The sequence below is a fragment of the Chionomys nivalis genome, chromosome 12, assembly GCF_950005125.1.
Source record: "Chionomys nivalis chromosome 12, mChiNiv1.1, whole genome shotgun sequence".
Taxonomy (NCBI): domain Eukaryota; kingdom Metazoa; phylum Chordata; class Mammalia; order Rodentia; family Cricetidae; genus Chionomys; species Chionomys nivalis.
The window spans coordinates 16,762,734-16,776,857 of record NC_080097.1 but is presented as its reverse complement, the minus strand read 5'-3'; the positions used below and the strand labels follow the sequence as shown (position 1 = coordinate 16,776,857).

Below are 14,124 nucleotides of genomic sequence, written 5' to 3'. Positions count from 1 at the left end.
CATAAACAGATGAAAGAAATAGTAGGAGAGAAAGTAATCTCAGATGAGAAGAAAAGAGAAAGCCTCAAGCCTCATAACAGGAAGAGCACAACATCTAGGAAGAAAGGGGGAGAAAGAAAATCTGCCTTCAAATCCTCAGCATGCAGGCCCAGTCTTCCATTGTGTCTGCCCCAAGGTGATACCAAGGGCTGCCGAGGCTCATCACCTGAAATGCTCACTCCCCACTCATGGCATTGCCCGTGAGGCACTGTGGTTACCACAAATAGACATCTAACTACTGCTTCCTCTGTCTTCACATCTCTTTCATTATAGGATCACATTGAGTTTCTGGAAGTTCTACTTCCTTGCAATCTGAAGTATTTATTGCTAAATTACAGGATACATAGGGAAGTACCAAAAAATCAAATATACCTATATACATTCTATTGTTTGGCCCTAACCTGACACTTCTAACTACAGTTCTCATTTACTGAAGACTTGATATATACTGGGTACTGTTCTCTTAAGCACTCAACATCATTAACTCACTTAATCCTAACTGCAACCCTATGAGGTACATAATACTCTCAATTTATAGATAATAAAGCAGAGACACCCAGTTACCTAGTATTAAATAGCTAGTAATTTTAATAGTGTTTCAGCTTAATTAATTTGGCTTAATAACTGTGGTTTTTAATCATTATTCCCTGTTTCCAGAAAATAAGTACATATGGTGGATTTATTACTTCAGGATTTTTTTAAAGATTTCCTTTAAATCCTGTTAATTATGCTATGAAAATGTACAAAATGTCTGAGTCTTTCTCCATTGCTCACTTATTCTAATGTTTTAAAACAGCCTAATAATATATTTTTTCTAATTGTGTAACATTTTCTAATCTAGCTGTTGGTATATTATTCAACATCTGTATTCTCATATGAAAGATTTCTCTAAACTTTTGATTTCACTCCCAGTACTGAATTTCATCACCATGGTTACCACGATGCAGTGTGATCTTCCCCCAATAGCGCATCACTTTTACAAAAAGTATACAACACAAAGTCTCTGGGGGTTATCCTACTTTTTTTTATAAAGCCTCCCTAACTAAGCAGAAGAACTCACAATTAAGAGACCATGGTCTACACCTTCAGGAGGGAAAAGATAATGCATATTCATTTTCGGTTATAAGAAGATGCTGGGAGAGCAGTTACAGTTAAAGACACCAGGGAAAAGGAAAAAAGAAAGACACAAAGACATTGTAAAAAGGCTGGTCAAGAAGCAAGGAAGGTCACACAGAGCCTTCACTCTTATGAAACAGAAAGCAAGTCATCTGCTGACTAGGGGGTGATGAACCCAACAGCACAGTCAAGAACAATGCATACTTAGGAAAAGTCACCACGAACCATGCCAGCCCGAGACACGAGCTCCACCTGTCCTGATAGCTCACGTAAGGCATTCCATGCAAAAACTAGTTAAAAAGATACCTTATGTACTGGTGTGGGGATGTAAATAAGTTTTCAGGACAGTTTTAAAGCACAAATTTAATAGTGTATGGATAATTTTTGATAAAGTAATCACTTTTAAGTTACTTTATAAGAAAGCAAAACACATGAATCACACATTGAGGTATCATGTTAAAATGTTTGAATTTTTCCCCTTTGTTAGGAACACTATAGTAACTCTGAGGCTGATGACGTGACTCATGGACAGCAATGGTGTTGGATTACAAGAGACTGGATTTGATCCTCATCATTATAAAAGAAAAAAACAAAAACAAAAGAGCGGGAGAGAAGGATGGAAGAAAAGAAAGACTGTATCTTTTATACTGAATGTAAACACACACACATACATCCTGTGTGATAAAATTAGTCATGAAGTAAACCAATACTTAGTACAAAGTACATTAAGAATAGTTTGTTCAGCTAAACTATGAAATAGTCTATATGTTTCTGGTAATAGGAAACAACAACACAACAGTATGGACTGAACTGTTTCTCATCTGATTTTTCCCCTAGGTCAGGTGAGCAGAATAGCAAGTGTACAGTTACAAGATTAAACAGACTTAAGAAAAGAAAGCTTTGAACTTAGCTGCTGCTAAGGAACCTTTCTAGTTCTATTTCAAGAAAAACTTAAATATATGCCTGTTTCTAGGGCTTGCTCTCAATGGGGTACACCTCTAGCTCTTGGTTTGCAACAGATTGTACCTTCCTTTTATGCTCATCAAATTGGGAGGTCACCAGCTCAGTGCTCCTCTTCCATCTGCCACTGTTCCCTGCTCCACACAAGTATATCCATGCTACTGCTTTTGTACACTAACAGCCCTTAGCAAGCCACAACACACTGACCTCACTGAGTGCTTACCGTGGACATCTCACTGAGTCACCAGTTACCAACTTTGTGAGCTAGTTTACAAGTCCCACAGAGCTTTCCTGGACTACCTCAATCCTATTTTTATCCATAAGCCATGTTATTTTTAGAAATACAATTTTAGAAAAAGCAAGGGATCTCAGGAACATATATATGTGTATAATAACCAGAACACTTGTATGTAATGGATCTAAATCGAATTCAGTGCTTACCTTTGGCAGCTTGATAGGGGGCTCTTTAGATTCCTCTTCCTCATCACTATCTGATTCTCCACTCTGTACAGAGTTCTTGGATGCAGCTGCCAATGATGTTTCCTTTTTCTGCCACTCCAAAACGCAATGCCGTACATTACAGTAAATATTGAAGGCAGAGGGATTGCTATGAAGTTTGATATCTGGTATAATTACGGTATTCTCCAAGTTTTCAGACTGAAATATAAAAGAGAACATTTCTGCTCAACTTTTTCAGATATCATTTCATTGTAAATAAAAATGTATAGACAGATTAAACTGACTTTCATATCCTGCATAAATAAAACAAATTTTCTTAAATAAAAATAATTATATTTAAAGTATCAAAATATGTAGTCTGAAAATGACTTCCTTCTATAAAGAACTGGAATGACAGGTAGTGGTGGCACACACCTTCAATCCCAGCACTCGGGAGGCAGAGGCAGGCAGATCTCTGTGAGTTCAAGGCCAGCCTGGTCTACAAGAGCTAGTTCCAAGACAGGTTCCAAGGCTACAGAGAAACCCTGTCTCAAAAAACCAAAAAAACCAAAAATCAAACAAACAAAGAATTGGGAAAGGGCAAAAGATAATATCTCTCTAAACATGAAATATGTTAAAGTTAAATCAGTATGTAACTTGGGAAGGTAATTTTCAAACTATTAAAAAATCAAACAATTATATTAGCAATATATTGAAAGTAATACATGACTGGTATTTAACCCAGAAACAATGTTTATATGATAGAAATGCAGTGTAGTTCTCCAAAAGAACAAAATGGAATAAAGTAGTAAACTTAAGATACAATAAATAAAAATGATAAAAAAAAAATTGACAAAAGCTCAATGTACCTATATACATTTTCTTTTTTAAGGCACAGCAAAGTAGTAACGGAAAAGGTATTTTCTCAACTAGACAAAGGCTAACTATGACATACTCTAACAGATAGGGAAACAGACTAATTGCCTTGCTCCCAAGATTGTAAACATGGCAAACACTCTTGGGAATTCAAGTCAGTGTTGTTATTTCCTAATGCAATAACCTGATAAAAATGGCTAAGAAGAAAAGAATCTTTTAGCAATGTCTTTATTTCCTGAGCCATGTAGACAATTTTCAAAAAACGTCTCCTAGAAATAATAGTCAGGTATAGCAAAATAACAGTATACAAAGTATAAAATAAGCAACATCCATATATGAAGAATGAACAAAAGTACTGTTGGGGGCTGGTGAGTAAGTTGGCTCAGTGATTAAGAACACTTCCTGCTTTTGTAGAGGACCTGGGTTTGATTTCCAGCACCCACATACATACCTGCAGGCAAACACTAATCCACACAAAATCAATGCCATTTTAAAAAAAATATACCTGAAGTTTCTGATGAGAAAAACATCTCTATTTACAAAAGTCTATTTACAAAAGACTAGTAAGTATCAGAATGTATACAGTATTCTCACAACTCAACAGTAAAACAAAATAGAGTTCAATAAGTAAATCGTGAATGGAGATGAATAGATATAACACTGAAGACACAGAAGAAGTTTATAAATACATAAACACAGCATCAATGTCATTAGACCTTAGGCAAGAAGTAAATGAAAATAAGATATAGTACAAGCTATCAGAATCTCTAAAATCGAGCCAGCTAGCAGGTAAGAGTCTTGCTGGCTGGCTGCTCTACCACTGTTTCCAACCCTTGGACACTGTAACCTACAGACTCACTCTGTCACCCAAACCCACTGAACCCTTCACCCTCCCCACGGCCAAACATCCCCCGCAAGAGCAGCAGTACCTAGAGACACAAGCACCACCTGCAGCAATTAGAAGAAAAGATGGGTAGACAACAGTGTAAAAATATATTCAACAACATCAAGACCAATATGGCAACCACCAGAACCTAGTGGCTCAGCAACAGCAAGAGAACTGAACATCCCAATGCAAATGAAGCAGAAGATAGCGTCCTTTAAGATAGCTTTATGAAGATGATTAGAGGTCTTTAAAGAGAAAATGAGAAATTCCTTTAAAGAAATTGAGAAAAAGACAAACAAAAAATTGGAAGAAATCAATAAATCCCTTAAAGAAAGTCAAGAAAAACAAAAAAACAGGTGAAGGAAACAAAACTTGAAAATTGAAATTGAGGTAATAAATCAAAAACCAAGGGAATTCTGGAAATGGAAAATCTGAGTAAGCAAATAGGAACTACAGATGCAAGCATGACCAACAGAGGTAAGAGAATCTCACATGTTGAGGATATGATAGAGGAAATAGATCCATCATTAAAAAAAAATGGTAAATTCAATAAATTCTTAATACAAAATATCTAAGAAATCTGAGACACCATGAAAAGACCAACCTAAGAATATGTCTAGAAGAAGAAGAAATCCAACTCAAAGGCACAGAAGGAGAGGAGGGGAGAAACTGGTATATAAAATAAATGAAAAAAACAAATGTTATTTAAATAAAAATAAAAGAATTTCTAAAATTACCAATAGCATCAACCTTGAAAAGTGGGAAAAGACACATGCAATTACAATGCTAGTCAGTAAGTAATAATGATATGGCCACTCTGGAAAAGAAAAAATGCATCTCTTATAAAACTAAACATGTACCTATAAAGTAATCCAGTCATTTCATTTGTCAGTAAACAAGAATAAAAACAAACAAAAAAACTTAAGTTCACACAGAAACCAGCAAGTTAATTTTCATAGATTTATTCAAAATTAGCTCCAAACTAAAAACCCAGATGTCTTTTTCCTGAATGGAATATGACTAATCAGCAACAGAAGAGAAATGAAGTATTAATATGTGTGACAAGTTGGACGAACTCTAAGAAATTACATCAATTTTTAAAAAAAAAAAACTCAATTCTGTAAGTTTATATACTAGCACATTAAAGTAATATTCTTGAAATAGTAAGACTTTGCAACGAAAAACAGATCTGTAGCTGTCAGAAGCCAAGAAGACAGTGACATGTACAGCTATAACGAACAGCAAAGAACTCCTAGGATGGAACTGTTCTGTATCTAGTCATGGTAACATGATTGAAGAATCGTACATTATTAAAATAACAAATCTCACTAAGCCTATAGACTCAATGTAACACCAATAAAATTATTAAGATTTTTAATAAAAAATTAACAAGGATCGCCGTAATAGTTACACAGAAATATAAAGGACAGAAAGCAGCTGTTTTAGCCAAACTACCACATAATCAACTTATAAATGGAAGGGGTTTACTTTGTCACAGTTGTCAAGTTCTGTTCTATGAGCATTTACTACCCTTGCTTTTGGACCAGTGACAAGGCTGTGTACCATGGCAGTGCATGGCAGCTTCACCCATGATTGGGAAGCCAAAAAGATAAAGATAATGAAGCCAAGGCCCCATAATACACTTGAATGGGCAGATCTCCAGGGGTCTAAGGACCTCTCAGTAATATTCACTTCTCAAAAGTTCTACCACTGTCTAAGAGTGTCAACCTGGGGATCAAGTCTCTTTGAGATTGGGGGTGTGTATTTAACATCTGGAAATAGCTACAGAAATTTTAGAAAAAAGACAAAATCTTAGAAAACATACTACTACTCGATTTAAGACTTAGAAAATAAAACTAGATATGGTATTGACATAAAGACACACATGTAGATCAACTAAACAAAACATATTCCAAAATTATACCCAAAATAAATATGGTTAACTGGCTCTTTTACAAGATAACTCAATGGGGAAACTAAATAAATAAAACCATTTTAACATTTTAACATTTATTTTAACAAGTGAAGGCAGATCAATTAGATAATAATGAGAAAAAAATGAAGGTTAACACTCAAAATAAAAATTAACTAGAAACAGACAATATGCCTAAAGGTATCAGATAAAACTGTAAATCTTTGGATAAACTCTAAAAAATATAATTTCTACAACTTTAATGTAGAACACTTTTAGGGAACAACATATATGAACCATATAAAGAATATACTAATCTACTGGGTTAATAAAATACTTGTTCTTCTAAAGCTTCATTTAAAAAAAAAAAAAGCAAGTACAGTCTCATCTTCAGGTATAAAAATAAGCTAACTCACTTATCTCTCCACCCCTCCAAATCCAACTCCCTAGTCTTGCCCCAAGCACTACAACAGAATACCAGGTACAACCTTCCTTTCCCTTGCCCACATCTCCTGTAGGTCCCACAGTCTATCACGTTCTAACCTCCCTACTCCCACTTAGTTACTTTATCCCAACCCCCAACTGTAGCAGGCACTCCTTCTAACCAACAGACCACACCTGTCAGAAAACAAGGCAGGCTGTCAAAAGACCTCTTTTCTCTCCATTCCCTCCGATCCAATCTCATCCTCATGTGTAGTAGGAAACCCACTGCCATCTCCCTTTCCTCTCCCCGGGAAATCACAAAGACTTTCTCCCAAATCTCCCTAATCCCAACTCATCCCAGACTCCAACACCAGTAGGCATTCCCTGTCAACACAATAGCAGAGCAGGCCAGCAACACAGTCAACACACTTCAAGTGAAGAAACACACACTAAGGAACAAAACATACTGTAGGACCCAGTCAAGACAAGCTCTATAGAGGCCTGAGTCTCAGTAGTTTTACCAAAGGCAATACCTGGTTGCAAGAAAGACCATGAACTGAGACTACAAAGGCACCACCCAGGAACAGACCATCCAAAGGAAATTCCTAGCATTCCAACCATTGTAGATAGGATCACCTGCCAGCACACACCCCTTGCTTTTCACCAGGACACCCCACCCTGATAATGTAACTATTGGGTTTGGCCTTTAAATAATGCCCTCTAGAAGGGCAGGATACCTCCTCTTGCTGCTGCACTGCTGAGGCTCCTGCCAGCTTGTTATATGCACCTAATAAACCTTGCTTTTGCATTTTGGTAAGTCGGTCTCTCTGGCAGTCTTTTGGTATCCCCACAAACTGGGCATAACACACACCCAACAAAGCCAAACTCAGAAATCAGCACCTTGACCTATTATCATTCCCAAACTAGATGTAAGCATAAAAAGACAATTAGTAACAGACAGGGCTAGAGTCTAGCTATTCTACCATAGCAGGTCCTAAATATTTCAACACAGGAGAAGCACAAGAAAAAGACCTTAAAACCAACTACATGAGGATAATAGAGGTCCTTAAAGAGAAAATTAACAAATCCCTTAAAGAAATCCAAGAGAATAAAAATAAAAAATTATACAAAATTAATAAATCCCTTAAAGAAAGCCAAGGAAACACAAACAGTTGAAAGAGACAAAACTGTTCAAGACCTAAAAATGGAAATAGAAACAATAAAGAAAATACTAACTAAGAGAGCTCTGGAAATAAAAAATTTAGAAATTTAACAGGAACTACTGAGGCAAGCTTCACCTACAGAACACAAGAGGTGGAGAAGACAGACTCTCAGGCATTGAAGTTACTGTTATGATACAGCGTGAGTTGGGATCTTGGTGGGTCCCAGGGTGGGTTAAGACCGCCAGCAGGTCAGAGTTTGGGTATAGAGTTTATTGACAAGAGGGTATTGAAAGGAGGTTAGGGGGAGGGACAGAAGAGAGATAGAAAGAGAGGAGGAAAAAATGGCAGAAAAGCAAAGAGTGAGCGGAACTTGTCTCTTAAAGGGACAGGGTACTGTCTGTTATGTAGGCAGGTATAATACAGGGCGCAGTCCCAGGGTGTGCCTAGATATTAACAGCTACAACGGATGAAAAGGATATGTTGGTCAAAGAAAGTGTTAAATCTAAATAAAGAAAATTCCTGACACAAAACATCCAGAAAATCAGAGATACTATGAAAACACCAAACCTAAGAATGACAGGAATAGAAGAAGAATCCAGCTCAAAGGTCCAGAAAATATTTTCAACAAAATCACAGAAGAAAATATTCCTAACCTAAAAAAGGAGATGCCTTTAGAGATGAAAGAAGCTTTCAGAACACCAAATAGATTGGACCAGGAAAGAATAATCAGGACACTAAACATATAGAACAAAGTAAGAATATTAAAAGTTGTAGAGGAAAAAAAACCAACTAACATATAAAGGCAGACCTACAGGAATTATACCTTACTTCTTAATGGAGACTTTAAAAGCCAGAAGGGCCTAGACTGATGTACTACAGACAGTAAGAAACTGCAGATGCCAGCCCAGACTACTATGCCCAGCAAATCTTTCAGTTGTCATAGATGAAAAAATAAAATATTTCATGACAAAGTTAAATTCAAATAGTATCTGTCTATAAATCCAGTCCTACAGACAGTGCTAGAAAAAAACTAAGGAGGCTAACCACATCCATGAAAATGCAGGATTAAGTAGTCTCACAGCAGCAATATCGAAAGAAGAGAGACACCACACACACTACCACCACTATCAGCAATAACAAAATAACAGGAATCAACAATCATTGGTCAATGATATTAATCAATATACACAATCTTAATTCCCCCCAAAAAGACACAGACTAACAGAATGGATGGGAAAACAGAACTCATCCTTCTAATGCATACAAGTAACATACTTCAACAGTATAGATAGTACCTCAGAATTAAGGGTTGGAATAAGATATTCCAAGCAAATGAACATAAAAAGCAAGCAGGTGCAGCAATTTTATTATCTTATGAAATAGACTTCTGATGTAGGATTCCCCTCTGTATGCTGTGAATATATTTTATTACCATTGGTTAATGAATAAAGCTGTTTCAGCTAATGGATTAGTAGAGTACAGTCAGGCAAAAAAAAAAATCTGAACAGAGATATAGAGAGATAGTAGGCAGAATCAGGAAAGACACCATGTAGCTGCCAAAGGAACCTTTACAGGTAAGTAAGCCACAGCCTCATGGCAATACACAAACTAATAGAAAGCGGTTAATTTAAGATTTAAGATTTAGTTAATAATAAGCCTGAGCTAATAGGCCAAACAGTATTGTAATTAATATAGTTTCTGTGTGATTATTTGGCTCTGGGTAGCCAGCAAAGCAAGTGCAGACTTCTCCACCTACAGACTTCAAACAAAAACTAATCAGAAGAGATAAGGAAAGACACTACATACTCATCATCATCATCAACAACAAAATCTACCAAGACAGCATTTCAACTCTTAATACCTACAACTCAAACACAAGGGCACCCAAGTTTGTAAAAGAAACACTACTACAGCTTGAATCACATACTGACCATCACACAGTGATAGTGGGACCACTTCGATACCTCACTCTCCCCAATAAACAAAGTCATCTGGACATCTAAATAAAGAAATGCTGGAGCTAAAAGACATTACAAAAAAAAAAAAAAAAAAAAAAAAACCCTAACAGATGTTTCCAGAACAGTTTGCCCCAATACAAAAGAATAGACTTTCTTCTCTGCACCTCATAAAACTTTCTTCAAAACTGACCACATACTTGGACACAATGCAAGTCTCAAAAGAGAAAAGAAAACTGAAATAACATCCTGCATCCTATCAGACATCACAGATTAAAGTAGATATCAACAAAAGAAACAACAGGAGGCTTACAAATTCATGAAAACTGAAAAACTCTCTACCGAATGAAAAATGGGTCAAGACAGAACTAAAAATATTAAAGATTTCCTAAAATTCAATGACAATGAATACACATCATACCCAAACTTATGGGAAACAATGAAAGTGGTTCTAACAGGAAAGTTCATAGCAGTAAGTGTCTACCAAAAAATCTGGTAATCTCATGCTAGCAACTAAATAGCACACCTGAATGCTCTAGAACAAAAAGAAGTAAGCATGCCCAAGAGGAGTAGAGGTCAAGAAATAATCAACTGAGCGCTCAAATCAATAATATAGAAACAAAACAAAAAAAAAAATACAAAGAATCAATGAAACAAAGTTGCTCTTTGAAAAAAATTTAGACAGAAAAATGCTTATCCAAACTAAAAGACAGACTGAATATACAAACTAACAAAAGCAGAAATCAAAAGGGGGACAGAACAACAGATACCAGGGAAATCCACCAAATCATAAGGGTGTACTTTAAAAACTTAGACTCCACCAAAATGTAAAATCTAAAAGAAATGGATAATTTTCTGGATAGGTATTACTTCAAAGTTAAATCAAGGAAAGGAAAAAATTTAAACAGACCTATAATCCCTAGCAAAATAGAAGAAGTCATTAAAAGTCTTCCAACCAAAATAAGCCACCTAGCACCAAATGATTTTAGTGAAGAATTCTACCAGACTTTCAAAAATTAGTTAACACCAATATTACCCAAATTTTTCCATAAAATAGAAACAGAAGGAACACTATCAAATCATTTTATGAGGCCAGTTACCCTGAAACCCAAACCACATAAAGACCCAACAAGCAAACAGAATTACAGACCAATTTCTTTCATGAACATTGATGTAAAAATACTCAATTAAATACTTGCACACCAAACCCAAGAGCACATCAAAAAAGATCATCCACCATGATCAAGTAGGCTTTATCCCAGAGAAGCAGGGATGGTTTAACATAGAACAATCAGTAAATGTAATTACCACATAAACAAACTAAAAGAATGATCATCTCATTAGATACAGACTTCAGATAAAATCCAAAACCCCTTCATGATAAAGGGTCTGGAGAAATTAGGGATACAAGGGACATAACTCAATATAATAAAGGCAATTTACAGCAACCCCATAGTCAACATTAAATTAATTAGTGAAATCAAATCAATTTCACTAAAATCAGGAACAATAAAATGTGGTCTACTCTCTTCATACCTATTCAGTATAGTACTTGAAATCTTAGCTAGAGAAAAAAAAGACAACTGTAGGAGATCAAGAAGATACAAATTGGAAAAGTCAAAGTCTAGTTATTTGCAATTGATATGATCCTATACATAAGTAACCCTAAATAATTCACCAGGGAACTTCTATAGCAATAAACACTTTCGGCAAAGTAGCTGGATACAAGAATAACTTATTTTAAAAAAAGAAAAATCAGTAGCCCTCCTATATACAAATGACAAGTGGACTGAGAAAGAAATCAAGTAAACAATACTTTCACAATAGCCTCAAATAGTATATCTTGGGGCAACTCTAACCAAGCAAGTAAAAGACTTTCATGGTTAAAAAAAAAAAAACCAAAAGACAAAAAACAAACAAAACAACAACAACAACAAACCTTCAAGTCTTTGAAGAAAAAAATTAAAGAAGATATCAGAAGACAGAAAGATCTCCCATGCTCATGGATCAGTAGAATCAACATAGTAAAAATGGCCATCTTTCAGATTCAATGCAATTCCCATCAAAATGTCAACACAATTCTCTATAAACCTTAACATGACAATTCTCAACTTCATATGGAAAAACAAAGAACTCAGGATAATTAAAACAACCTTGAACAATAAAAGAACTGCTGGATGCATCACCATCCCTGATTTCAAGTTGTACTACAAAGCTACAGTAATAAAATCCACATAGTATTGGCATAAAAACAGACACATTATCAATGGAATCTAATTGAAAACCCAGACATAAATCCATATACATGGACACCAGATTTTTGATAAAGAAGCCAGTAATACACATGAAAAGATAGCATTTTCAACAAATGGTGCAAGTCAAAATAGATGTCTAAATGTAGAAGAATCCAAAGAGATCCATATTTATCACCCTGCACAAAACTCAACTCCAAATGGATCAAAGACCTCAATATAAAACCAGATATAGTGAGACTGATAGAACAAAAAGTAGGGAATAGCCTTAAACACATTGACACAGAATACAACTTTCTGAATAGAACCCTGATAATGCAGGTATTAAGACCAACAATTAATAAATGGGACTTTATGAAATGGAGAAGCTTCTAAAAGGTAAAGGTACTATCAATTGGACAAAGAAGCCTGGAGAATGAGACTTTTACCAACTCCATATCCCATAGAAGACTACTATCCAAAATATATAAAGAAATTAAGAAACAAGATATAAAAAAATCCCAAATAATCCAATTTTAAAAATGAAGTACATTCTAAACACAGAGAATTCTCAAATAGAGGAATCTCAAATGGCTAAGAAACACTTCAAGAAATGTTCAACATCTTTACCTATCAGGGAAATACAAATTTAAGCTACTGTGAGATTCCATCTTACACCTGTCAGAAAAGCGAAAATCAGTAACACAAGCAACAGTACCTGTTGGTGAGGCTATTGAGCAAGAAAAACACTCCCATTACTGGTAGGAATGCAAACTTGTACGGCCACTATGGAAATCATTATGTCAATACCTCAGAAAATTGGGAATCAATCTACTTCAAGACCTAGCTTATAACATTCCTGAGCATATACCCAAAGGACACTCCATCCTACTACAAAAATACTTGCTCAACTACGTTCATTATGTCTATTCATAACAGCCAGAAACTGGAAACAACTTAGATGTCCCTCAACAAAAAAATGAACAAGGAAAATGTGGTACATATATGATGGAATATTCTCAGCTATCTGACACAATGAAATCTACAGACAAATGGATGGAACTCGAAAAAAAAATCATCCTAAGTGAGGTAACCTGTAATGAGTCCATCTCGGTCCCACCAGGCAGCTCCCAAATAATTACATGAAGATTTATTATTAATTATGAAAACTTGGCCTTAGCTTAGACTTATCCTATTATGAGTTAAATTAATCCATATTTTTATTAATTTATGTTCTATCACATGGCCTTAATCTCTCCCAATCTGTGTGTCTAACTTGTTTCCCATTTCCATGGTGTCTCTCTTGCCTACAGATTCATCTGCTACTTCCTCTCTCTCTCTGCCCAGAAGTCCTACCTATATCTCGTGCCTACCTATTGGCTGTTCAGCTCTTTATTAAATCAATTACCACAAAATATCTTCACACAGTATTCAAATATCCCACAACAGAGAGATAAATATGGTATGTATTCTCTTATAAGTGGATATTAGCCATTAAGTAAATGATAACAAAGCTACAATCCATAGACCCAAAGAGGTCAGGTAAAGAGGAGTGGTCTAGTGGGGAAAGCACAGACCTCCTTGGCAGAAGGAAATAGAACATATTTTATCGAGAGGACTGGAGTGGGTAGGGATGGGAGTTGCAGGGGGAGATTCCGTGGGATATATTAGGTAAGGTGGGAAAATTTAAAAAAAGCAAATCACAGAAAAGGATAAAATGTTTGGAATACAGATATCTAGAATATACAAATACTGGCAACTTAATAATAAGAAAATAGTTAAAAGAAGTAAGCAAGATCTGAGCAAACATATCACAATAACAAAATGAATAAGGGACATTCTTTGGGAAAATACCAAATGGTGTATGACTGCAGTGCAGTGGGAAGGTACAGAGGACCCAGGGGCCCAGGACTTGGAGGCCACAGTGGCTTATGTAGAGGATTCAGCAGTAATCTTAAGGGCCTCTGAAATGGTTGAGACCTTGGGGTTCATGGAGGTAAAACCAAACACAAGGAGTTGATACCCATCACCAAGCTGGGCCACCTACTAAGGACACAAAGATCAATCCGTGAAGATCCATCTGTTCTCTCTGCCCACTAAGGAATCCAGGATTATGGATTTTTTC

The 14,124-nt window shown here is 35.8% G+C and overlaps 1 protein-coding gene across 13 annotated transcripts in view; it reads right to left on the bottom strand.

Moving 5' to 3' along the window:
- The window catches only part of Mycbp2 (MYC binding protein 2), a 237,284-nt gene that overhangs the window by 203,537 nt on the left and 19,623 nt on the right, over window positions 1-14,124 (bottom strand). For all 13 annotated transcript variants that reach the window (XM_057786001.1, XM_057786003.1, XM_057786002.1 and 10 more), the window contains exon 3: window positions 2,557-2,772. In XM_057786001.1, coding sequence (XP_057641984.1) covers window positions 2,557-2,772 — 216 coding nt within the window. The remainder of the gene's footprint in view (window positions 1-2,556; window positions 2,773-14,124) is intronic.